This window comes from Taudactylus pleione, unplaced genomic scaffold (genome assembly GCF_031769625.1).
Source record: "Taudactylus pleione unplaced genomic scaffold, aTauple2 ptg000324l, whole genome shotgun sequence".
In the NCBI taxonomy this organism is placed as follows: domain Eukaryota; kingdom Metazoa; phylum Chordata; class Amphibia; order Anura; family Myobatrachidae; genus Taudactylus; species Taudactylus pleione.
The window spans coordinates 799,094-826,852 of NW_028284725.1; the positions used below are offsets into that span (position 1 = coordinate 799,094).

Here is a 27,759-nt window from a genome sequence, read left to right on the forward strand (position 1 = left end):
GACGGGGCCACGATGGCGTGCTCATGACGCACCCTTCCCCCATCTATGCCGCATCATGCTCCCCACTGTGCCAACATGGCTACCCATTTCTGGATGGGGCAACTAAAAGGTCGGCAAGTACGGCACAGCACCTATACACCACAGCTATACTATGCAGGACAGAATCAAATGAGACACCCCTCCCAAACTTGCGGCTGGATTTGGACAACTGAAATCGGGGATGTCCTGCCTTAATTGTGACAATTGGGAGGTACGTGATCTGCTCTAAAAGGCCACAGCTTTGATCCTCCGAGCTTGCGTGGGGGCCAGGAGCATGCACAGAGTAGCCCCATGTTGACTTTTCAGGTCTTCGATAGAAAGCCCAAATAGGGTTTTACTCTTGGCACACCCTAGGCCCAGAAGAGCAGAGCTGGCTGTTCAATATTGAGGAGCAAGAACAATATCAAGGTCAACAATAATTTCCTGGGCCAAATTATTCTTTTTGTAAGTCAATGATAAACCAAACAAAAATTGCAGGAAGTTTGCTTTAACTTATATCAACGAATCAGATATTAGCCTTCATTAGTCTGACTAGGAGAGACTGCTAAAAGTCGATCTCTGATTGGTTGACCTTAAGTTACCATTTCATACAGCTTGAATTTATGGATATGTACTTTTTGCATTGTACTTTAGATTCTTTTAGATACTTTTAGATTCCTAAATATTTTATAAAACAAGAACAACTAGAATGTAACGGTCAGGGAGGACAACCAATCAGAATGGCTGATATAGGTTACAAGTCCTCATCTTTGTAGTAGAGGAGTCATGTACTGCAAAGGGTCTTTGGTCACTGTGGGAAGTAATCCAGCAATGTCCCATTGACAAATAGTGCAAACCAAAACCAGTTTAATACTTGACCCCTTCCGCTCCACAGGGATCCTGTGTCACCAGAGCAACGGAGGAGTTAAAAATAAAGTTACATATTATACAATAAAATAACAAAAAATTAAATTAGAAATAAAAATATATAATAATGTACAAAGTAATAAAATAATTCTTTATACCCACATTGAAAAAAAAATACATTTCTATGGCTTTTAGACTTTTTGTTGCGTAATAATAATAATAATATTAATAAAAAAAGCAGTGAATAACAGACAAGAACTAGTTTAACTTAACTTTTTTTTTTTAACTACTAAAAGATTCCAAATCATCGCGTTCACACGCTCGGTAGCTCGGGCAATGGATCGGCAAAGCTGCCCTGACAATATATTCATATTACTTAGTAGGAAATGAATCCTCTTGTTGCAGAAGAGACTAGACAGGCCAGGGACACAAAGCTCAATGCTTACAGGGAGAACTTGGCACTAAGCCAGTGGTTGCCAAACTGGGTGCCGTGGCACCCTGGGGTGCCTCAGGGCACTTGCAGGGGTGCCATGGGCTGTCTGGGATCAAATCAAATTATTTATGATCGGTGTGCTAGGCAAAACCAGTGATCGTGGCTGCCAATGGAAAATAGGAGTACAAACAGAAGCACAACCCTGTCCACCACCACGTAACTAACCACAAGGAGAACAGGTGAATCAAAATTTACTTCTTTTATTAATTTTTCTGAATTTCTCAAGAAGAACCATTTGGCCTAGGGGTGCCGTGAAAAGAATGCGGATACTTTAGGGTGCCATGATTCAAGAAACTCTGGGAACCACTGCACCAAGCTATTACTGAAATACACATTCTCTGATACTTCCGCAAAAGCGTGTGCGCCAAAGCTTACCTGTGTCCGATTTGTTCGGCACAACAAGGTGGCCAGTGACGTGCCTTTAAGGACTGATGCAGAGTTAAACGCAAGTCATTTTTGTTGCCGTATGTGTGCGCTCGCACTGCTGCATTGTAGGACAATAAAATCATATGTTCACATGCGGATGAAGGAGGGTAAATGGGTGGTAATTTGAAGTTCGCACGTAGTCAAAGTTTAGTGAGGGTTTGTTGAGGGCTGGATATGCAGAGTAGGGTCACGTGAAGATACACCCGTTTTCAGGTGGATCGCTTGCAAGGGATGGGCGCAAGTGCGCTTTAATAACGATGTATTCGGCAACGAAACCAAGTGTATGGATAAGGTCGGTGCGATCTTATAGCTCTATACAGCACCGCATATGGGGAGGTCATTACGTTTAACTGTGCATCTACCCACTTTTATGTGCTCCAGGTAATTTACTCAGGGCAATATTGCTAATATCGTATCGATGTGCTACGCCACTAGAGGAACGGCACCAACTCACAAGTAATTGGCTGACTGGTTCATTTAAGGGGGGCGTGGCATCAACAAACTTTCCAATGCAATAGATTCCTTTCTGTAGCCAATCATTACAGAAGACCTGGTGACACCTCCCAAGCATTGCCATGGTATATACATACAGACAACGGACTCAGGTTTTGACAATACGATTACACGTGTTTTAACGTGGATGTTTAACTGTAGTCGCCGTTTTAATTTTACCTCAATTTGGCACAATCCTGACAAGCAAAAAAACAAACACCACAGATGACGAGGGAACAGCCACAAGCCATCTACTTACAGTAATCTCTGGGACCTCAGCAGGTTCTCTCAGGCCTCGCGACTAGCCATGTAAAATACCACATACAGATACAGTGCTTAGAAGAATATGGTGTACTAGTTAAGATGGTGAGTATACTGCAATATCACTTTTTGTTTTTTAATTCTCTATAGGTTCCTACAGCATAAAATTGTTTAATGACTTAAGGCATTTATCCACTTCAAGAGCAACCCAACAGACCAATCTGGCATTACTGATCTGCTAATTCTAGACCTCACGGGCATTGTACAATAATTCGGGGCTCTGAAGTTTGTCGTAGAACTGCCGGTAGGATGCTCTACGGTGAAACTCTTGTTGACCTCCTTTTGTAAATGGCACAGAGAATAATGAGGGCACCGGTACAACAAAAACTGGATGATAAATTCGACCTGTAATGCCGCTGATATATCAAGCACTTAAGACTCACAAAATAGCATACAATACGGGAAAATAAAAAACAAAAACACTCAATGTAATTGGCTTATTTTTCACCTGTAAACAAGAATCTGTAACCCCTACAAAAATTTGTACAACTAGTAAGATTACCAACGTCTAGCCGATTCAATGGACTGGGGAGTCCCAGCTTAGTTCTGTAGAGCACCTTCGTCGGTTTGCTTTAGGAGTACCAAAGTGACAACTGCAAGCTCTTCAGAACAGGTGATGGTTGTGCGTGCATTGTTCTACCTTGTGCAGTGCTAGGATGACTGGCAGTGTAAAATAATGAATAAATAATAATAAATAAAATATATTTCATGGTAAAATTCATCACTCTTTCCTGCTGTCCTGGCATCGTCGTGGGCACTAGACATTGGTGAGGCTTGATGTCCAAAGATGGTGAGCAGCCTGGTGGTACAGTAAATGGCCGTCCTGCACCAGGTTCCAACCATCGCTAGAGGGTCACTGACCAGTTTGAAGTCATCAAGTACCCTTTCATATCCAAATGACCAGCTAAAACAAGGCTTTGTATCGAATCTCCAGGCTTTCGAGTGGGAGATGGTTGGAATCTGCATAGTTCAAAATGAACCAAAACAGAGAAAAAAAAAACAAAAACACATAGTTCAATCCAATATTAAATATTTACCGTTTTCCCCATTGGTCCTACTCATATTTTAGACTGTTTCTTCTCGACTATAACCTCCTCAGCTCCAGAGGGGTTTACAAGGTCCCCTGTAGCGTTGAACGGGCTTGGAAAAAAATAAAATATGGAGCAGATCGGTTTCCCTTGCATGCTCTATCCGTTCCTCCTGACGAGACGCCCAGCTCCTGGTTCCATGTACAGAAACTGCCATTAGATACTTCCCAGGAGGTCTCCATGTTACTTCCACAACACTCTCCCCCATCATGGAGCAGCGTCCAAGTGAGCAAGAAGCGCCCCTGTCGGAGTGCTAAAATAATCCGATTGGCCGAGCCCATTTGGCGAAGTGATTGAATGTATAAAAAAAAAAAAAGTGCCCTCAGTGAACTTATTGCCCCAATAACTTGGCCTGTGTGGGAAAATGAGGGAGAATATTTTTTTTTATTACAAGCGCATCAACAAAGTCAATCATTCATTCAAGTCAACACAAAGAGCGCTTTGCAGAAGCTGCGTACATATCCATTATAAAAAGGAACCACATTGTAAACTCAAGTTGGTTGTTTAATTTTGTTCACCTTTTAAATCATTATCATTTAAAAATGAAAGAAAAAAAAAAAACAATAACATTTCTATGACGGCAAAAATATGTGAAGAAGCTCATCTCTAAATTTACATATTTTTGGCAATGTACAAGACTGGGAGCCCTGGTGTAGAAACCTTCACAGTGTCCCCAGTAGAACTTGCAGGTGTTCCTAAGACCTGAGCCCTTCATGTTAAAACAGTAAAAACAAAACCACCAGGAGCATAAACGCAAACATTTGAAAAATAAATTGCAACTGAATAAAAGATACACTAAAAGCTTCATTTCGCACTTGACTGAATATAAAAACAATCTTTGTTTCTTCTTTCATGATATGACACTGTCCAAATGGAAAAAAAAAAAAAAAATACTAAAACGGAAGTTCAGCATAAAAGAAAAAAAACAAAAAACAAACATAAAATAAAAATAAAAACAGCACTGGCCAGCCAATCACAACTGGCTTTCATTATTTAGCGTTGTCCATCAACAGTAATTGGCAGGTGAGCAATTTATACTGATTTTTCTTTCTTTACCATTGAATGGTGTCAGATCAAGAATTAAATGAAACCAAATCTTATTCAATCAAAGTTTGAGAATTGCGTGTGTGTGTGCGTGTGCGTGCGTGCGTGCGTGTGTGGTTTCTGTTTTACTTTTCCAGTACAACAGGCAGCCTAAAGACAACTTACCTGACTACTGGGGTGACAAAGTTGCCACTCTAAAAGCTCTTAATATTGTTATTTACTCTAACCACCCCCCCACAGTGGGATGGGCACGGGATGCCGGCGCTTTGTTTCCCAGCGGTCAAAATCCTTATGCCAGCAATCCCGATGACCCTCCCATTGCCTAACCCTAACCCCCCTCCCAACCCAGCTACTTAACTTCAGGATGCCGGCGCTGGTATTTTTTGACAGGTGTCGGGATTCCAGTGCCGGTATTCTAAGCGCCGGCATCCCCTGTTCCGGGCTACTGAATGCATTCCCCCCCCCCCCCCCCCCACAGGAAGTGGCTGGTAAAAACCCTAAGCAAAAAAAGGTCCCCCTCACATCCTGGGTGCACACCTCCCAGGTGTGCCATTTTCAGTACGTCTGTCTTGACTCAATAACAGACCATGAAAGGGGAGGCACATACGTGAAAAAAGGTGGAGTTTTGACCAAATGTGGCCATTTTGAAGAGGATTTGGGTGGAGTTTGAGAGAATTGGTGGTGTGGCTTATTTGGACCGATTCTATATGCCTCAACATTGGGAGGAATGCATATTCCGTGTTGACTAGATTCTTAATATGGCAGCCGAACCATACGACCAGATGTCATCTCTGTTTTAGTGGAAACCTGTGCAGGCTCCTCTGCACTCTTCTAAGAGCACTTTCAGTCCACCCAAATATGGCCTTTTTTAGCACCCATACAGAAAGTTCCCCGGAGGAACATGGGCACACTGTTACAAAGCTGCAGAGCGGCCATTTTGCAACTCTTAATGGCCTTCACTTAATTCTGCAAGCAATGCCCTATCTAAGACCAAGGGCATTCCCCATCGGACTGGGCAACTTTTTACTCCTTTCCGAACACCTTGTTTCCGGAAACCCAGCTCTTTGGAATAAATCTAGGCGGACAAGCCAGGGCCGTAACTAGGGGGGGGCTGGAGGTGCACGTGCACCGGGTGCGCCGCTGCAATGGCGCCAGTGTCCTCCAGCCCGGCGCCGCAGGGAAACTCCAAGCCGGACACCCGCTGAGATGTTATTATCAGCGGGCGCCCGGCTCCTTCTCTGCAGTGCCATGCTAGCCGGAGGCTGGAGTTCTCTCCTGAACTCCAGCTTCTGGCACTCCCCACAGGCACTATGGGAGAGATGTAATGACATCTCTCCCATAGTTCCGAGGAGCAGCCGGACAGACCCGACAGTGGCAGTCACAGGAGCGGGGTTTAAGGTATTTTTGTGTGTGTGTGTGGCACTATGGGGGCATTAATAGAGGGCACTAGAGGAGGAATACAGTGGCATTACCTACAGGGGCATTACCAGGGGGCTCTACATTGGCATTACCAGGTGGCTTTACAGGGGCATTACCAGGGGGCACTACAGGGACATTACAAGGGGGCACTACAGGAGGACTACAGTGGCATTACCAGGGGGCTCTACAGGGCTATTACTAGGTGGCTCTACAGGGGTATTACCAGGGGGCTCTACAGGGGCATTACTATTTGGACACTACCATATGGGCACTGTAGGGGCATTACTATGGGGACATTACCATATGGCCACTAGTACAGGAGCATTACTATAGGTGCACTGCTGAAGGGGGCATTACTATGGGGGCACTGCTGCAGAGGGCATTACTATGGGGGAATTACGGGGGTGGGGTGCATGACGTCAAAGAGGTGGAGTGATTAACACATGTTATACACAGTCTATGAAGTGTGCAGTAGGAAATTATCTCCTCTGCATCACCGTTCTAAGTTAAGATGCTGTCTTTACACCTTTAGGAGTCGCCACCCTCCCCTCCTTCCCCACTCACCGCATTAAAGACGACATTAACAGGAATAGGTTCTGACTGAGACATTGTCTGCGCGCTGGCTGCTGGAGGGACTTCCTGAAAATGCAGATGACATTTATATTAAGGCACCGCATGACGTATAAAAGCTAAAACTTCATTATAAGTGCTGCAGATTAAAATCACTTCAGAATAAATAGTATAATAACCTGTTAGTGACAGACACGTTACACTTTGATATCTTAATGATGAGGACAGTTATTTACATTCTGTGGTGCACAAGTTTACCAGGAAATTATATTATTTTTATTTGTTTACAATGCTTAAGCTACATGACAGATAGGACTTCCATTTAGTACAATAGTAGGATAATTGGGATGTAGTTACTATACAGACAGTCGTGATGCCAACGCCGGAATCCTGATACCTGTCACAATCTAGGCGCCGGCATCCCGATGGTATGTAGTGTGGTTAGTGGTTAGGCACTAGGGGGGAGGGTTAGGTTTAGGCAGCGGGGAGGGAGGTATCCTAACCCTGTTGGGATGCCGGGGTCGGGAGTCTGTCTGCCAGGATCCAAAAGGGCCGGCATCCCGTACCCAACCCAGATAAATAATGTATTTGTCATTAAATACTGTATAGGGAAATAGGTTAAACATAGGTTATGAATATATATGATCTGAACTGTGAAGACCGATTCCGAATTCAGCGCTGTCGGAATGCATCGGTTATTACTCGAGTCTCTTTACCAGACGTCAAGGAACAGTTGAAGTGTTTCCCCCAAACTTCATTCATGGTTGCACCAGCTCCGGAGGCCAAAGATTCAGCCTCAGCGCCTGCTTCAAAGATGGAAGCTAATGCGATCGCAGCTGCAATTTCACACGGCTCAGAACACTGGAGAAAATAGGCAAAATATTCCATAGCTTACCCATGCTTAAGGACGCCCACAGCTGCCAGATCATATGCCTACAACGTTGCTTACCTGCGCAATTAGCGGTAACATAGTCGTACATCAAGCGGCCATCTTGCCCTTGTGGCAGGTCTGACAAGCCGCAGACTTGGCTGCTCTCCTGACACGCAGAGGGCTCTCATGCTACGTAGGAAATCTCAAGGGCTAATTTATGCACGCCCATGTAACTGCATTTAGACGGTCAGGCACGCCTGCGTTTTTATGACCCTCCCTGTTACCCCCCTCAAACACTGACTACCTGTCACTCACTTTGCATATGGGTTCTCTGTGCATGTGGAATCATAAGACAATCTCAGTGTGTGCACAGTGCGGCTTATTACGCATGCGCAATGGCAAAAACACTCCACCTGCGTAAAAATCGCCATTGCATCCATCTTTGAATCCGGCCCTCAGTCAGTAGCAGGAAAGGGGAAATCACATTAGGGATGGCCATTGACCATTGCTGTCTACAAAACATCAATAGTTAACAGCTGATGTCAGATAGTTTTGTCATCAATGGAGGAGAACCAATGGTTCTCACCATTGATGGCAGACAGCCCCTTGATGGTTTTCTTTTTTAACTTCATGCCAGGACACAGAGTCTAGCTCTGCTCCCCGATGCACCTGTGAAACCCCGCCCCTTGGTTCTGATTGCCCGGCTGCCCAGTATGTCATAGAGCAGGGATGACCATCGGTGGTTGAAACTATTGATGGCTTCCCTTTGAATGGTTTTATACCATCGTTAACCACCGATGACAATTGATGGTTAACCACCGAAGGCCATCCCTTAGTCCAGAGGTTCCCAAACTCGGTCCTCAAGGGGAACCTCTGCCTTAAGGCTCCCATACACGGATTGACGGATCCTGCGAAGGATTGGAAGAGCTGATCCATTGGTCAGAAATGCTGACCGCCGGCCATCAATGTGCCATGATCCATCGGAGGATCGGTAGAACTATACATGTTAAATTTTACAGATTTGCAAATCACGATCATATTTTGATTGTTATCGGCAAATCATTGAAATCCAAAATGTTGGATTTCACCAATCCTCTGACCCCGGCATCTGGAGATCGCCATTGCGCCAATCCGTCGTTGGTGTATGGGGGCTATTAGTCACATCATTGCCACTTCCTGTAGGCCTCATCCTGAGGCTTGACTAATGCTGTGGGAGTGAGGAGTCTTCAATTTCTCCAACAGAAGGTTATTGGGAGGAGGCAGATTTGTGTGGAGGAGGGGCTTCTCCTAATGTGCCAGTAATTTCCTGTGCATTAGTAAGAGTCTGCTTGTCAATCATTGGAAATGTGGATGTACTTTAATGCAGGCCTGCGCACCAGTCTCTGTCCGGGTCTGCGCATGTGAGCAACAGAGTTTGTCCGCACCTGTTGTGTGTGAGCCTCTGCCCGTGTGGGTGTGTGTGCCAGTCTGTGTCAGTGTGGAACTATGTATTAAATAACTGATTTTGTTTTAATTAAAACTTGTCTGTCATTAGGAATGACTTGCACCATACAGCCATGTGCTTTAATACGGTTGAATGAACACCTTAGAATTACAACAGAGTGGTTACATTAACCCACACGTAACTCTTACCTTCGGACTGCATCTTCCGTAGCTGCACAGCGGGTGAGGTAATGGAGGAGACGGCGGCAGTCCGGAAGTTTGCCGGCAACATTTCAGCTGAATCTGGACTAACGCCTCGCAGGTCCTTCTCCCGGAACATCTTCCTCCAAGATGGAGAGCGGCTGAAGGACTTGGCACTGTCCTAGAAATTGAGGCAGACAAGCTGTGTAACAGATGTATTCTCAGAGAGACGTAAATACGGAGACATATAAAATGATGCTATTGTGTCACTCATTATGGCACTGCGCTGTGGGATATGCTGGCCCTAAACCTAAATGATACATAATAAAGGAAAACAGGGGGGTGCTCGGGGGTAGCAAGGGTGTCCAGGCGCCTCTATCATCGGAAACAATGTAGGACAAGACCCTGTGGAGATATTTTGGGACACAAGGCATTAATAAGTCTGCCCGTCTCTGCCAACATGAAGGGCATCAGCTCTGATTCAAAGATCGCATCTTTAATTCTTCAAATAAACTGCTGAGCTCACTTTCTATATTCATGCTTTTATTGGTGATAAAGGGCAGTTATGCCATAGGGTATGTTTAAATTACCCACAAAGGGACCACAGCATAGGGCCTGGTGGGACCCAGGAGGCCTGCCTGCCATCCGGATTTTCTAGCCATTGGTTTTTTGTTTTTTCCAGAGGGGCCTGGGTCCAGGAAATGAGCGAGAAGCTGCCCTGATGCTGGAGCAGCTATTAAGGGACTATACTTTCCAATTCTCACATTATCCAGCCTATATTTTACAGGGATGTGCAGGCTTGGATTAGTTCTGATTTTCCCGCCAAATTCTGATTTTTTTTCCACCAAAAATCGGGTCTCAGAAAGAGGCAAAACGTCATCTTTCATGGACAAACATCATCTTTCATGGACTTTTGTCCAGGAATGAATATGATGATTTTTGGTGGGAAAAATCCAAAATTGGCGGGAAAATCTGAATTGATCTGAGCCTGCACATCCCTAGTATTATATTAATGCGAGCTACATATAGCTCATTACGAGAGTAAGATTACTCACCTCTTGGTGCAGAATGAAGAGTATAAATCCGGACCTATGTGAGTTTATTCACAATTTCCAGTTGGAGAACATTTATTTATTTATATAGCGCACACATATTCCACAGGGATTTACAGAGAATATTTTGGCCATTAACATCAGTCCCTGCTCCATCTATGGGTCTGATTCATCACGGATCGCAACTGCAACAGTGTACGCAGATCGGCTGATGGTGCGTACTGCACATGCACCGTGGTGCGCGTGCATGCGGTAGCACTGCGATCACTTATGCAGACACGGTCAACGTAGAGCAAGGGATGGGACGTCAGCGTTTGGGGGTGTTGACGGGGGAGTTGTCGGAGAAACGCAGGCATGCCTGTCCCTTTTAACGCTGTTGCATGGGCCTGCATAAATTAGCTACTATGACAGCATACGCAGCCTGAGTAAGGTCAGACCTGCTGAAATGTGCGTGAGGGGCCGATGTTGCCAATGTATACGCAAGACTGCAAGGAATTACGGATGTGAGATAGCGGTAGTGGGCGTCTCTCTGAAGGCTGTGCAATTGCATTCATTAGCATATTTTCACAGCAGACCTCCGTGCGTGATCGCAATAGAGATCGGCAGTGATTCAGGCCCTATGTTCCTTACCACACACACACACACGTTAATTTTTTTTTGTCGAGAGCCAATTAACCTTTTCGGCCTGGCACAGATTCTAACAGGCTGACATCTGCGACGACTTCTCCCAGTTGGCCATAAGAGGGCAGAGTTGTTACACATTTGCAGTTTCACATAGTACAGGTTACATAACCTCATAGAAACTTAGCCTGGTTTGAACTGTTGAGACTTAATGCCTGATTCATCAAGGATCGCAATTGCAAAGCTGCAGACAGGCATATACTGTAGTGTGTAGTGCAGGCATATACTGTAGTGTGTAGTGCAGGCAGGCATATACTGTAGGGTGTAGTGCAGGCATATACTGTAGGGTGTAGTGCAGGCATATACTGTAGTGTGTAGTGCAGGCATATACTGTAGTGTGTAGTGCAGGCATATACTGTAGTGTGTAGTGCAGGCATATACTGTAGTGTGTAGTGCAGGCATATACTGTAGTGTGTAGTGCAGGCATATACTGTAGTGTGTAGTGCAGCCATATACTGTAGTGTGTAGTACAGGCATATACTGTAGTGTGTAGTGCAGGCATATACTGTAGTGTGTAGTGCAGGCATATACTGTAGTGTGTAGTGCAGGCAGGCATATACTGTAGTGTGTAGTGCAGGCAGGCATATACTGTAGTGTGTAGTGCAGGCATATACTGTAGTGTGTAGTGCAGGCATATACTGTAGTGTGTAGTGCAGGCATATACTGTAGTGTGTAGTACAGGCATATACTGTAGTGTGTAGTACAGGCATATACTGTAGTGTGTAGTACAGGCATATACTGTAGTGTGTAGTGCAGGCATATACTGTAGTGTGTAGTGCAGGCATATACTGTAGGGTGTAGTGCAGGCATATACTGTAGTGTGTAGTGCAGGCATATACTGTAGTGTGTAGTGCAGGCATATACTGTAGTGTGTAGTGCAGGCATATACTGTAGTGTGTAGTGCAGGCATATACTGTAGTGTGTAGTGCAGCCATATACTGTAGTGTGTAGTGCAGCCATATACTGTAGTGTGTAGTACAGGCATATAATGTAGTGTGTAGTGCAGGCATATAATGTAGTGTGTAGTGCAGGCATATACTGTAGTGTGTAGTGCAGGCAGGCATATACTGTAGTGTGTAGTGCAGGCAGGCATATACTGTAGTGTGTAGTGCAGGCAGGCATATACTGTAGTGTGTAGTGCAGGCAGGCATATACTGTAGTGTGTAGTGCAGGCAGGCATATACTGTAGTGTGTAGTGCAGGCAGGCATATACTGTAGTGTGTAGTGCACGCAGGCATATACTGTAGTGTGTAGTACAGGCATATACTGTAGTGTGTAGTACAGGCAAGCATATAGTGTAGTGTGTAGTGCAGGCATATACTGTAGTGTGTAGTACAGGCATATACTGTAGTGTGTAGTACAGGCAGGCATATACTGTAGTGTGTAGTGCACGCAGACAGCTTTGCAATTGCGATCCGAGCTGCGTTGTCCAACGCACCATCGGATAATCTGCGTAACATTGAACGGCTGCAGTGTACCATGGGGTCCCGCAGCCGGCCGCCGCAGTTTGGAGGAAGACACCAGGAAATCTCCGTCAGCCGGCGGAGATCCTGGCTTCTCCCCTCCCCCGCAACGACGGCGAAACGGAGGGCATCACCGCCCCCTCCCGCCCACAATCGGCAGCTTCTGCGAGCTTGTCAGCAGGAGCCATTCTGCACTAGCGTGCACTGCTGAATCAGGGCCTTAAATCTAGGCAAAGTATCCCTCCATTACCACCTGTACATGGTGTGTGCATTGCCCATGGTTTGGTGAGGTTTTGCAATGGGGATACCACTTTGGACACAAGGTATAAGGAGTATAATGTTTAGAAAACCTACTGGCCTTTAGCCACAAGACTCCTTCAGTAGTCACATGCACCTGCTATTACAGAGGAGTTTTTAAGGGCAGGGGGTTTGCCGAAAATTCTAAGGATGCTCGCACACTTGGCTGAGCAGAGTTCCCAGTGTGACAAGACCAGTGTTCCTATTTGGGGAACCTCTGTTCCAATGCCCAAATCCAAATCTTGGTAGGTATGTAGCACCCCTAGCCCACCTCATCCTGGCCTGACCTCAGAACTCCCGATGGCCCTTGTGCCAGCAGTGAGAGGAGCCTCTGCACAAAGCAAGGGACGGCTGGCCTTAAACTATTCCTGTCCAGCTTTAAAGCAAATCTACCAGGAGAATGTAGATGATCTTTCCATCATGGTATCCGCAGGCCAGTATGTGAGAATGTCCAGTCATTACTGCAGGCAGATAACCACCGTCTTCTCCATACTTACACTTCTTATTTTGAATTGTCACCTCCTCCCTGTTCCTGTGTAAAGTCCCACTTATGTTGTAATCACTGCTATAAATGATATACAAATAAATGGGGTGTCCCAGCACCTAGTATCCCAGGGATGACATCTGCATCTAATTGCTTTGATAGAGGATCTGGACCATAAAGGTGCAGAATGAATGAGCTGCAAGCTCACATTGGAGCATTACTGTAGGTTAAACACTGCTTGGATTTTTCTCAGACTTCTATGGGGCACTAGCAAAAATAGGTGATGTTTTACTAGCCCAACACCCAGTGATCTGTCATTGTGGGAGCTTCCGTAATATGAGGGGAGTGTTTAAAAGTGCACAAACACTTAAATTAATGAATCTAATACGATATACGATATGCAATTGTAGTCACAATGACCAATGAACAACTCATCCTGTAACGGGGGCAAGACAAATTAAAGTACTTCCACCATTAACGCATCCTGATTTATTCTCTATGAAGTGGCTTCTCCTGGATGATTCCTGCAGTACCCTCCACTCTGCACACTGACGCGTTGCCTGTGACTTCCCTGCGCAGAGTGTGCTCGCTCGGCTGTGAAAGTGACCCAGCGAGTATCCCCCCTGGGCAGCATCACGCAGAGGGCTCTGCACACAACTGCGGAGATTGTTCTGCTGTATCCTAGCACTGTTTCATTGTCGCTGCAGTGTCTGATGTACACTACGCTCCGCACTTCTTCCATGTGTAGATGCCGGCAGGATACCGTATCCCGGACAATAATGTCTGCTCCACTGCTCCCAAATAGGAATGCCGCCTTTTTGCTATACAGACCTGGGCACAGCTACAATAATCTCATTATCCCCACACACGAGGTTACCCCCATGCAGCCATTTTGTGTTTCTGGTATTTGCCTTGGATTTTCAAAAAAAATAAATAAAATGAAATAAAATGGGAGTTTATTTTTCTAAAACATGCTAAAGTTACTCGTCACCAACACACTGGGTGGCCATTTTGTAGGCAGAACCAATATTCATGTGATGGCCGCTATATATTCATGAGATGGCAGCTATATATTCATGAGATGGCAGCTATATATTCATGAGATGGAAGTTTTATGACTGAACTTGTGAAAGTGAATGGTCCATTCACAGCCAACCAACATATTTGGAACTAGTGACGTCATGAGTTAAGAGGGCAGATGTATTAAGCTCTGGAAAGTGATAAAGTGGAGAGTGATAATCGACCAACCAATCAGCTCCTAACTCATTTTTCAAACACAGCCTGTAACATGACAGTTAGGAGCTGAGTGGCTGCTCGTTTATCACTCTCCACTTTATCACTTTCCAGCGATTAATACATCTGCCTCATGATGCCTTATGCCTCAGTGAGGTCACTAGTTGGTAGTGTAACAGTAGGCTCCATTTTCATCTACATTGCTTTAGTCCAAATAATGGCGACTGTCTTCATCTGGAACTCATTTATGAAGAACATCGAATGCGAACAACAAGAAGCCTTGGTTTTGCACCTCTGCACCTAGATGGTCCCCACACAGCAGGCCTGGACAAACTCCAGCCTTTCACATGCTGTGAAACAACAAGTCCCAGCATACCCTGCCAAGTGCATGCTGGGGCTTTTAGTCTGACAATACCTGGAGAGCTACTAGTTGCCCAGACCTGGACCAGAACATTGGAAGGTATAGGTCTATTCTACACTCTCGGGAGAAGCTAGAAGTGGACGTAAGTTGGCAGAGACCAGGAAATATCTACAGAGGTGCAAAGTTCAACCTCACCCCTCTTTAGAACCTACCCCTTAGTCAAGTGCACTTTCCAGTTAAACTACGGCTTAGTTTGGCCTCAATCACTGCTTAATTTATTCCCAGATGTAAGACTGCAGGAATTAACTGTTTCCCGTTGGTCACCCATTGACCTTGGCGGAAATCTAAGCTCTCCTGTGCAAATGATGGCGTGTAGTGCTGCAGGGGATTTTACTCTGAGCCTAGGACATGAGGCCCATTGTGTACGGGCAATGAGTAGTCTTTAAAGGCAATAATACAAAAGAAATTACTCTGATGATAAATAAAAGTCACAAAATACACTACGCCATAGTGATAGCAGCACGTTATAGCGCAGGAATTAACCCACTTTAGGACCTTCTTCTGGTGGAAGAGTAAAATGACACGAGCGCAGAAGAGCTGCGCGGAGGCAAAGTACATGTATGTGGTTACAGATGATGGATAAGGGACTTCTCATCTCTAGCTCATGTTATAACACATCATGTACAGAAAGACACCTGTCACTGCGGTTATGTGTATCTGCAGATTGCTAACCTCATCAAGTCGCCTCTCTGTTCCCATGGTAATGAGATTGCTGAACTCCTTCTCCAACACTTGCCGAGCCTAAAAACAAAAGACAAGACATCAGCGGCGTCATCCAGAGGAAGTACACATAACACACACAAAGACACACACACAATTTTGGTCTAAAATCTGGGATGATATCAGGTCAACAGCTTCTACTCTCCCTCCATTAGACCCTAGGATATGTCTGTTCAGCCTTGACTTAGAGGTAACACTCTCCCTAATGCTATACCGTTACACTTTCGGACATATTCAATTTAGAGCGAAAAGTCTGTTGCCGGACTTTTTGCCGTCATCGCTGGTTAAGTATTGCGCTCGTCCCCGCGTACCCCCGTATTCAATTCCAAATCGGCATAAACGGGACCAGGCGAAAACTAAATCAGCGAAAAGTCCTGGCCTTTTTGGGGAAATCAGCCTGACACTCCCCAAAAGATGCTCTGACATGGGGGTTCACTATGGGTACCTCCGAATAGCCCTGCTGAAGGTATTTGGGGTCTTTAAATGGTCTCAATAGACACTAATTAGCATATTTGAGCAAGTGGTGAAGCATAGCATTTACCATTGTTCTTTTGGAAAAATAAGTAGTCCCATCAAATTTGGGGTACATGAAAATGGATGCAAGCATATTTAAAATCGCTAAAAAGTCAAGCATTAAAATGCGCAAGAAAAACGCACCTTCAGCAAACACCTGCAATCCACAAAAACACCTCCCTCATACTTGCAGACCCCCCCAAAGGCTATTTCTCTAGTTGTTGAATTTGTACCGCCCACTTTGAACTTTTTTGCCCACATTTTCAAAGTGCTTTTTTGGGGTGTCCTTTGTGTTTTTTTTTAAAGGGTTTTTTGACGCAGTTAGCGTCAAGGTCTCCGCACCTCTGCACCCCAAAACCGCAATTCTGCACTTTTTTTCGACGGGTTATAAGGGAAACTTTTTTGCCTATTACATTGCATTGCGTTTTCGCACCGGTGAAAAGACGCAACAATTGAATACGGGGATAAGTGAAAAAATGCGAAAATGAGGTCATCAGCGAAAAAGTTTCGCCAAGAACGGCTTTTCGCTCCAAATTGAATATGGCCCTTTGTGCCTTACTACCCTGGCGAAGGTCATTGTAGCTAGAACCTGGTTTGCAGCAGACCCCCCTGATATTTTTAAATCGAGAGCTCTGGTCAATGATGTTGCCAACCACGAAAGCGATTAATTTAAAAGTCGGAATTCCATGCCGTAATAGCACAAGAAATGGGATAGATGGTGTCTGTCCAGACTGGGGAAAGGAACCGATACTTTGTCAGCTCCTTAATGCAAATTACTTGTTCAGTTAATTTCATGAAGATGCAATCTATGCTTTATGTTATAAGAGCAATTTTTTGTATTTTGCAATACCAGTAGTGGATACCATTTGTATTTGTATATTTAATTTGTCTGCAATTCTAGGACGATTTTATTGTGTGCTTTTCTGTACTGGAGTGTGTTTAGTTTTCTCCAGCTTTTGTATTTTGATTTTTGTGCTGCTTTACTTCGATTACATTTTGTTTTGTTTTTGTTCTGTTTATTTGTGCAATGTTTAAAAAGTTAACTAAATGTTACTTGATTCAAAATACACAGACACATATAAACAGGATGTAGTTGACATCCTGGCGTGCGGGATGCCGACGGTCTAAATATCGGCGCTGAAATCCCAACAGGTCGGGAACCTGGTACCAGGATCCCGACCGTCGGCATCCCGAAGGTAAGTATTGGGGTGTTAGGGGAAGGTTAGCGTTAGGTAGCGGGGTTAGGGATAGGCATTAGGGGGAGTGTTAGGCACCGGGGATGGTGTTAAGATTAGTTTGCGGGAAGGGGGAGGTTAGGTTTAGGCACTAGGGAGCGGGGTTAGATTTTGGCACCGGGGAGGGAGGGCTAGGGTAGGGAAAATACTTACTATGCATTCCTATGGGTGTCGGGATGCCGCTGTCAGTATTCTGAACCGCGACATCCCGACAGCCGGGATTTCATACCCAAACCATATAAACACATACATAGATATATACCTGCACATATCCATAGACACATACATAACCATACTCACAAACAAATACACCATACACACAATTAAATACATAAACACACACACACACACAGACACACTTGAGCAGATACCTCCGGTACATCACAGGTTTCATACATAATGAACAGAAAGTCTCCGTGTAGTCTGTGGGGCACCGTTCCCAAAACAAGACAAATTTAGTATTTCTGTCCATGGTAGCTAAAAGCAAACGACAATGATCTAGTACGGTGCTAACCCTTAATACAAGGCCGCACGGAACACTGCAGCTCTGATCAATGAAATCTGCACAAACGCAATTCTACGCAACATGTTTCAGAGAAGTGATCTGTGGTTTCACGAAATGTGGAAGCAAACATACAGTGAGCGACGGGAGACACTGACCTGTGTGTTCTGCGTTGGGATCTGTAGTAGCAATGCCAGGTCGTTACAGTCAAACGTGTCATCTAACGCTACCAAGGCTCCGTGGACTCCGCTCTCATGCAAATTATTGGCATATTCCTTCAGACCTAGAGACTGGACCCAGCACATTACCCGCTCGTTGGACCAGACCATGACATCTGCGGCAGGACAGACAAGCTTATTAATCCAAGATACCCACAACCACAAAGTACAAGAGCAATAACCAATACCAAGTCTATTTGCCAAAGTTCTACAGAATAGACATTGAAGACCAGTGGTTCGTCCTCATGGATGCCATAGGCAAGGAATCTTAGTTCTACCCACGCTGGACGTGTTTCCGCTGAGGCTGGCCACACAAGGTCCGATCTTGCTGCTCGGCCCAAATAATGAACAACAGAATCACATTTTAACTTTACCACACGTGGCAGGTTGGGTGAGATCCAGTTTTTTGGAGTCAGAAAGGAGTGGCTGAACATGCCCGATAATCATCCATTCTATTCTGAATGGAATGTTCTTGGACTATGCCCTAGTTCTAATGGGTATGAAATACAGACGCCGGAAGCACGATAAGTGAATATCCCGACAGGGGCAGGTAAGTACCCGATTCCTCCCCTCCCCCCTAACCCTCCCTTAGTGGTGCCAAACCCTAACCTCCCTGGAGGGTGTCTAAACCTAACCCTTTCGTCAGTGGTGCCTAACCCTAACTTCCCCCCTCCCCGCAGCCTAACCTTATTTTCCCCCGAGGATCCCTAAACCCCCCCATCCCCGGACTAACGTTGATACTTACCCGGATCCTTTATTCGGGATTCGGCGGTCAGGATGCTGACGCCAGTAACCCGATCCCCTTCGGGATAGCTGCGTCGGCGTTTTGCCAGTCAGCTGGATTCTGGCGTCTGTATATCGGCGGCTGGCATATTAACTACATCCCCCTAATTCAGGGGTTCAGGGCACCACTAAACTTACCCAGTGTTCTATGTTACAGGGTATAATTCTAGTCCTAGCATTTAGGCAATGCTGCTTGATGGGAATTATGGCTGAGCTATCAATCTGTCCATGCTCTTCCTCATACCTTTCAGCTGGTTTTGGGTTTCCTCTCGTCTCCTCTCCAGCTCCTTCCTATCATAGTTGAGTCTCTTCAGGCACATGACCCCATAATGAAGACTAACCCTACAAGGACCAGTAAGTAAATGGTCACAGAAAAGCACTTACATTGGAAACAAGTGAATGAAGTTACACAGGAAGGAGAAAAAGAAACATTCCCTATTAGCAGTCTATGGGCCTGATTCAGAGCCGGTCGCTATTTGCGCTCGCTCGTCCAGAAAATAGGGGTGGCTATTCAAATGAACCGTTCGCTGTTTGCAGTCTGTTCACGCCTCTAGGTCTGAACGAGCGAACAAAACTTGCGGTCGTTTTTTGGGAAACTACGCCCCCTGGCCGCTCGCATCCTACGTCATGTCCGCTATTTATTAGATTAATCGAGTACATCGACCAGGGTATGAGCTGCTCGCTATTCTTGTGGTTGGTTTTTGCTACCACAATTTTGCGAGCAGTTTTGGCTTAAAAAAAACCCAGTGACGTGGTCAATGACGCTGCTGTTTTAATTATGCACACCCATAAAACGCCCGTTTTGACCTTTAAGCACGCCTGCGATCGGATCTCCACTCCCCGTTTTCAAGCACCTTCCCCTGTTACCACCCACATACGCCTCGTCCTGTCACTCAAATTATCAGGCATTCGCTATTTTGAATTTCGGCCGCACTGACTGGTTCGCGCATGCGTATAACGATCCGTACGCATGCGCAGTTGGGCAAACATCGCTCGGAGCGAACGAGCTGCCGCATACGAGTGGCTCTGAATCAGGCCCTATGTTGTTTCTGGACTGATCTATGTATCAGACACTTGCCACTGACGGCTCAGAGCTGGAGGACCAGAAATGAAGAAGGTATGGGACTCTGTCCCCGTACTGTGTGACTGGCATGGCGGAGAAACACTGCTCATGACATAAGTCACAAAACCAGGGGGACATGACCATCAATATGAGGTGGTAGTGCCTGACTAACAAGGTAGATAATGGATTTCCTGGAGACTATAGTAGACATATTGCATAGACACAGTAGGCATATAGATGTAACCGTGTGTTTTTTTTTTTTTTTTTTTAATGTCCCTTTAACAAGCCATTTAATATGCGCAAGTTGTCATTTCATTTACCTGTGGAAACTGTCTACCATTTTCAGTTGTCCCCGAAGTTCCTTCTTGTTCAAGTGGTCCAACATTCTGGCATCCACTAAGGACTCCATGAAGTAGCTACGATATTGGGGCAAACCCAGACTAGGCAGCCAATCATTGCCCACCCACTCATGATTCATGTCACCATAGGCCAGGATCTGTCAAGCCAAGAGCAGAAGGAGTTGTGTCAGTCTAGTTGTCTGCAAAGGGCAGTGGAAATGCAGACATCGATAAGAGAGAAAACGGACATGGTAAGCATCCTACCAACAGCTGATTGTCAGCGTGCGGTACCCTCTTACAGCAGTAGGTGGCGGTGTGAAGAACAAGCTTCACACTGCTACCACTAAAAGATTCCAGAAGGCGCTGCTGGCATCAGCAACATTTTGTAGTGATCCGAAAACTTTGCAGATAACCGATGTACAAAGACGCTTCTACCTACCTGTTCCCAGCTGATCTCCTTAGTCTCCTGACAGAGGTTAGAGTGTTAAAAAAGACAAAGAAGAGAGAAAAGATATGAGAGCTGAAAAAGGTAAGATAGGTTGAAGACAGGAACATGCAGTTACAGAACAATAAAGCAATTAACTGGCTTACATAGACACATGTAGAGTCAAAGAGCAGACAGGGTGTGCGACAGGTAGTGCCAACTAGCAGACAGGGTGTGCAACAGGTAGTGCCAACGAGCAGACAGGGTGTGGAACATGTAGAGTCAAAGAGCAGACAGGGTGTAGGACAGGTACAGTTAACTAGCAGACAGGGCGTGAGACAGCTAGTGCCAACAAGGAGAAAGGGTGTAGAACATGTAGAGGCAACGAGCAGACAGGGTGTAAGACAGGTAGTGATAACAAGCAGACTGGGTGAAGCCAGGTAGTGCCAACGAGCAGACAGGGTGTAAGCCAGGTAGTGCCAACCAGCAGACAGGATGTAAGACAGATATAGCCAACCAGCAGACAGGGTGTAAGACAGATAGAGCCAACCAGCAGACAGGGTGTAAGACAGATAGAGCCAACCAGCAGACAGGGTGTAAGACAGATAGAGCCAACCAGCAGACAGGGTGTAAGACAGATAGAGCCAACCAGCAGACAGGGTGTAAGACAGATATAGCCAACCAGCAGACAGGATGTAAGACAGATATAGCCAACCAGCAGACAGGATGTAAGACAGATATAGCCAACCAGCAGACAGGATGTAAGACAGATATAGCCAACCAGCAGACAGGGTGTAAGACAGATATAGCCAACCAGCAGACAGGGTGTAAGACAGATATAGCCAACCAGCAGACAGGGTGTAAGACAGGTTGCACCAACCAGCAGACAGGGAGTGGGCTGTGTAGTCAAAGAGCAGACAGGGTGTAAGACAGGTAGAGCCAATGAGCAGACAGGGTGTAAGACCGGTAGAGCCAATGAGCAGACAGGGTAAAGTCAACGAGCAGACAGGGTGTGGGACATGTAGAGCCAATGGGCAGACTGGGCAGAGGACATGCAGAGTGAATGAGCAGACAAGGTAGGGGGCAGAGTAAATGAGCAGATAGGGTAGAGGCAGATGGTCATCAATAGGAGCCATAAGGAAGGAGGAGAATGATCATTAACCAAGATACAGTTCTGAGAACTATTAAAAAGAAACAATGAAAGAAAACACAGAGTAAACTATAACTGGGATTAGGCAGGATCTCTACGTACAGGTTTAGTTGTTGCAGTTAAGGTTTCCATCTCTTCGTGAGTCATCCACACATTGCCTGTTGACTGGACAGAATACATTGTTGAGGAGAGGTTAGTGTGCAAATTAAATGGAACACATGTAGGTGCAGACATCAATCCCACTTATCAAAGGCCTATCATATATGTGCTTGGTAGGCATATTCCTATACTCAGGTGCATTCACAACCTTAGAGAAACGCAGCATCATTCAGAGGTGCTAGTCCTGCATCTTATTACAGGGACTGTAACTGTCCTGTATCGGTATATACGCACTTAAACAAGAAGCAGGAATAGTGCCTTTAAACAATGCTCCTCTATCTGACCCATAAACTGGAAGTCAAAAGCTCAGTAAGGCTCTTGTATATCTGTGTTTCCCTTTAATGTTTTTGTGAGGGGAGAAGGACGTGCACACCGCCTAAACAACACAGAATGCCCACCTAAGTGCAACACCTTATCCGATGTTTATGTCTTGCAAATCAGTATCTATTTTCATGTTCGTGCAGACATGCGCATAGCCGATGCCCAGGTGGGGGCACTTGTCAGATGCGGAAAATTTTTTGCAACCCCACAACTCTGTCTGCAAGTCTACGCGTTTCGCCAGAATATTTATACACAAAAATAGGTGCATGATATGAAAACAAACTCTGTATTGCACTTTGGAATGTTGTAAATAACCTTAGCACTATCTCATTGTAATAATTTGTAAAGTATCAAACTTGATACAGCGTTACCTACTGGTGATAGAAAAAGAGGTCATCTTTACACATGTCTGCTAACACTTGACTGGCACAAGCTGGTAACTGTCTGGTTGCTATGGAATACACTACACCATTGCTCTCTGCGCCACATTACGTAAAAACAAACTGAACGGGTGTAGACGCCAGATATAGTAATTTCACAAGTGTCACCACAGTGGCCGGATATGTATTGAAACAAATCAAAAAAGTAAAAAAAAAAAAGTAAAAAAAAGTTATTTTTCACACAGTACGCGTTTCACATAGGGGGGAGACTTCTCAAAACCTTTTAAAAAGAAGCAGGGGATTTTAGCTGTCATTTATCTAGTACATTCTAAGAAAGGATAGCTACAAATTGATTGGTTGCTATAGGCAGCAACTCCACTAGATCTCTTTAGAAGGTTTGACGAATTCCCCCCAATAAAGAGTGTTATGTTCAATAAATCCTATGTTTATGTACTTCCAATGTTATAAAGTAAGAGCATGTAAGGCCTCACCGTGCGTGATGTGGACGGCGCAGAGGGGCTAGTAAGGGAGACCATCTCCTGTATGGCAAGGCGTAGTTTCAGGCGGTGCAGGGGGTTGCTAATACCAATTTCACGCTGGATTTCAGTGTCGGACAAGTTGGCCATGATGGCTCCGCTCTTCACATTGGCACGGCATGCGGCGACATACCAGGCTGGCATCCCTACCCACAGCTGTGAAAGGAAGTACAGGAGTTCAGACAATTGATGCCCGTTACTCCTGGGCTTTTCAACATTCGGTCACGTAATCCTTCAGGGCAGGATTCATTTATACAGCAGCTTTTGCTGTGGAGCTATGAACGCCAAGAACATGAAGCCGTTTCTGGAGCCTGGACATGGAAAGACATCATTATACTGTATAATGTACTGTACCTCCAGCCATGACACGACAGTAGGTCCATCCCATGCAGCAAATGGAAGTCCTTGCCTGCAGGCCTCCTCCAGGAGCTCATGTCTGGAATACAAGTATGAGAAATGAATCCAATATATTTCCAAAATAAATCAAACATTTTTAAGGGAAAGGCAATACTGGACGTGGCTTCTCTGAGGTTACCAACCACCCCCACGTTTACTCTCCTGGAACTCCCCATTATTAGGCTGGTCACCAGTAGGCAGTTGAGCGGTAAGCTCTCCGCTGTGAAAAGGGAGTCTGTCCATGCCTTTCCCATTGAGCTCACTATTCATACGAGTCATATGTGAAAGCTGTGGATGGACTGCCTTTTCCTGTAGCCAGCAGCTCTGGCTTCAGGTAACTGCTGGTGTCCTAGGGAGGGGTAATAAGACTAGCGAGGACTTGCCCAAAAAGAGGACATCCATTAAGGGACTACTAAAATGGTACAGACCAACCTCTATAACATGTCAATAACTAGTCTCAGATTTAGGGTGGGTACACGCCTAAACGACCGGCAATCATGCCGATGTCCAGGGCGATTTGCCTTCACCCTGGACGTCGCATGATTGCTGCTACACCCTTAAAAGACTTAATTAGCAACGGAACGATCACTGTTCAGTCCTTCATTAATATGTACAGCCTCACATACGATATCGTGTGATTGGCCCTGCAGCACGGCAATTCACACATCGCGTGCGACTGCAGTAGCACGCAAATCGGGCATACACACTGCTCGATATGCCCGATTGGTCGTTTCGATTTTGCCAAATCGTGGTGATAGCCTTCAGGTGTGTACCCACCCTTAGATCCCTTTTAAGATATATATATGGGGGAGATGGATCAAGCCTTGAAGAGAGAAAAAGTGGAGAAGTTACCTAAGGTAACCAATCAGCACCTTTCATTTCAAAGGCTGCGCTAGATAAAAGGAGAGTTATAAGCCAATCCCCTCTCCCCAACCATCAGAGTATAGTCACTTATATGTGTGAAATACAATCATTTCTCCTAAACTCTGTGTTGTGGCTGGCGGAGCCACGGGCATCAGTGCCAAAGGCGGGGAGGTATGAAGGAGGAATAGTACATAGAAAAACAATTAAGGGCAACAAAGGAGGTAAATCTGGGCCAGACAGAGACCATGTGCAGCAGTGTTACTGTTCTCTATATAACTGCCAACCTGAGCCATTTTATTGTGTGATAATGTTCTGCTCCTGTTTTTCTTCAACTGCAATAAACTGGACAAAACTACACATTATTTATTTTAGTTTAGTGCAGGTCCTTGTCATTGGAAACTAAGTGGGAAAGGCAGTGGCAAATTAAAAATCACAATTCATTTTTGTAATAACTCTGATCTGGTTTGTCATGTTGCCTGGCAGTATGATTCCCTACCACTAGGGGTCACCAGGACTATGGTTATGTGAACTGCAGTACTGGTCCTTACCAGAGGTGCTGCTGTTTGGACTCTGTTCTCTGCCCAGGTAATGAATTACTTAATTTCCAGGATGGACTACACCGGACAGCTGGCTATTTAGTCTGTATGAGTCCAGCAGTCATTGCTGGGTCTTAAAGGTTTCAGGTTTTGGGTTATGAATCTTCTGCTGTCTGCAAGAACTTAGCAGATAGATAGCACCTGTTTCTGCTAAGCAAAGGAACTCCTGCCATTAATCAGGTTACCATTCTGCTGTGTGTGCCTGGATTCTGTTTCCTTCTGCCATTCACCAATTATCACTCTGCTAATGTTTCTAGACTCTGTTTGCTTCTGTCATTTTTTGCAAGACTCCTAAATATCTTCATAAGTTTCATCATACTCTGTGACATGTGGTTTAACTGCACAATTTTCTATCCGAATATAAGGGACAAGTGCGTGATTTCAGCTAACCACAGACGTTCTGACGTTTTATCCCGAACTGCACAACTCGCGATGACCCATCCGACAAGTACACAGTTTAGCATTTCACGCACATTCGGCACTGCAGGTTGATATTTAAGTATATGAGAATTCCGAGAAGTCGGCACTGACTCACCGATCCAATTTACACCTGTACAGAATGCATGAAACTCAGAACAAATGTGTCTGTTCCACAAATAGAACACAGACCTAGTTACGCTTTGCACACAAGACCAGAGCAAATCGCACTGTCAGGTGGAACTGAACAGAAAGTGTAGAGCAAAGGTTGTTATAACCTGTTTGGAGTTGGACTGTGACCCAGATTTAGCCTAAGAATCGGTTGTAGGAGTCATGTGCTGTTTTTTTAATTAAGAAAAAAAATATATATTTTAATTAATTGCGAGCTGCAATGTAAGTATACTATTTTTAAATAATGTAACAATTACTGTTTGAAAGTTATGTAGTTGTACAGAGAGAATATACAAGTAGTGCTAATAGGCCTAATAATCAGCTTACTAAATTGGTGGTTCATAATAGTTCTGTAAAAATCCCAGGGACCCTCTATATATTTTATGCCAAAGGATACACTGTATTAGAGTAAGTTGGTTTTTGGTGCATTTTATTTTTAACAGTTGAAATATTAATGTTTGAGGTCAAGAATCTAGATGACCCTTTGACCAGTATACATTAAAGCTGGGTACACATTAGTGTAACCAGGGTATCATCGCTGCCGACGGGACCCAGCATGCGGCAAGTGCATACACACTTGCCGATGCCAGGGCCAAAGGGGGGGAGGGACGTGTCATGCTGCATTCAGGCATATCGTGTTGCATGGCATATTGAGAATAGATGAGCAAGGACACGCTCTACTTGATGGTTGGGATATTAAGACTTCTACAGATAACATTTGCAGTCCATATAATGGTACTTTCATGGTTGGCAGGTGGTGCCCAAGCAAGAACCAGTAATCCTGACTTTACACGCTGCTAGAGCCAACTGAATATTTAAGATGACATCCCACCCATTACACACGGGGGTATTCAGGCTACAGGGAACACGATACCAGTTATGGCCCTATAAAGTGTGGTCATATAATAAGTAGTAACTTACTTCTTCTTGTTTCTCCGGTCTTTGTCCACAGGTCCTGCCAGCTTGGACAGACCCATGGGGTCAGCAGGCGAGGTCTCCTCCGAGGGGGTTCCAGCTAGAACACAGCCCAAAAGAGATTTTAGGAATTCATAGGACATAAGAATAAGCTGAGAAATAATCTTAAAACAATGTAATTAAGAGCTGCACTACACACATCCTACCTACATCTAAACATTCGTATAATCTGTTTCTGAGCTAAAAAAACCCCCAATAGATCAAAACTAACACGGACTCAAAGTTAGCGATTGTCAAATATTCAATTTAAGTTATTACTGTGCTTCAAACTTTAACAAATAAAATGAACAAAACACAGCTTTTGTTTGCTGAATATCGCGGATACGGATTTCTAATCAGTATATAGAACTCTTTTTTTCTTGGACTATAATATGATTATGTTTAATGTAATGTATAAAAGGGTAAAAACGCCTGAATTCCCTACGCACACATTTAGGATGCAGAGTTGAGGGGCGCTAATCCTAGCAGTTTCTGTCCTGTGCATACTCCGGAATTGAGCGTGCACAAGTATGAGTGATGCCGACTCGTGAGAGCTTTAAATGCATCTCCCATTTGACGGAAGATGTGTAACTGGGCCGTAAAGAGGGCTCTCTCACATAAGCAAATTTCAGTGAGGGCATGTTAATGGAACTGTGGGATGCGTAGATTTGGACGCAACTGTGGACTGCGTAGGTTTGGACGCAACTGCGGGCTGCGCAGGCTTGGACGCAACTGCGGGCTGCGCAGGCTTGGACGCAATTGCGGGCTGCGCAGGCTTGGACGCAACTGCGGGCTGCGCAGGCTTGGACGCAACTGGTGCAAGTCTGATTATGACAGAGAAGAAAACCAAGCGTAGCGATAGGGCGCAGGCGCACCGCAAGATGTGTGCAACTCTGTATATGGTCAAGCATGTGCATTCAAGTCCATAAACGCAATGTGGAGGGTTATACAGATTTACTGCACGTTCGGGGGGGGGGGGGGGGCACTGCTCATAGGAGGGGGATCGCTGCACACAACCTGGATGATGATCCAGCTCTATGCGCACCGGCCTTCCTTTGATATACTGCTTGCTGAATTTTAGTTGTAATGGGAAAAAATTATATATATCTGGATCTGGTTGGAGTAATAAAGACTTAATGAAGATAAGCGCTATGAG

At 45.1% G+C, this 27,759-nt stretch overlaps 1 protein-coding gene across 6 annotated transcripts in view; it reads right to left on the reverse strand.

Moving 5' to 3' along the window:
* Nucleotides 1-1,562: 1,562 nt before the first annotated feature.
* Nucleotides 1,563-27,759, reverse strand: part of PPFIA3 (PPFI scaffold protein A3) — a 104,998-nt gene continuing 78,801 nt past the window's right edge. For 4 of the 6 annotated variants that reach the window (XM_088443048.1, XM_088443044.1, XM_088443045.1 and 1 more), the window contains 12 exons: nt 26,571-26,664; nt 23,560-23,641; nt 23,161-23,361; nt 21,912-21,974; nt 20,675-20,701; nt 20,218-20,393; nt 19,079-19,176; nt 17,992-18,167; nt 15,536-15,604; nt 9,242-9,413; nt 6,733-6,807; nt 1,563-4,057 (listed from right to left, as the gene is read on the reverse strand). In XM_088443048.1, the coding sequence (XP_088299174.1) occupies nt 6,749-6,807; nt 9,242-9,413; nt 15,536-15,604; nt 17,992-18,167; nt 19,079-19,176; nt 20,218-20,393; nt 20,675-20,701; nt 21,912-21,974; nt 23,161-23,361; nt 23,560-23,641; nt 26,571-26,664 (1,217 nt within the window). In that variant the 3' untranslated portion in view covers nt 1,563-4,057; nt 6,733-6,748. The remainder of the gene's footprint in view (nt 4,058-6,732; nt 6,808-9,241; nt 9,414-15,535; nt 15,605-17,991; nt 18,168-19,078; nt 19,177-20,217; nt 20,394-20,674; nt 20,702-21,911; nt 21,975-23,160; nt 23,362-23,559; nt 23,642-26,570; nt 26,665-27,759) is intronic. The other 2 variants (XM_088443046.1, XM_088443047.1) reach the window with 2 other exon arrangements.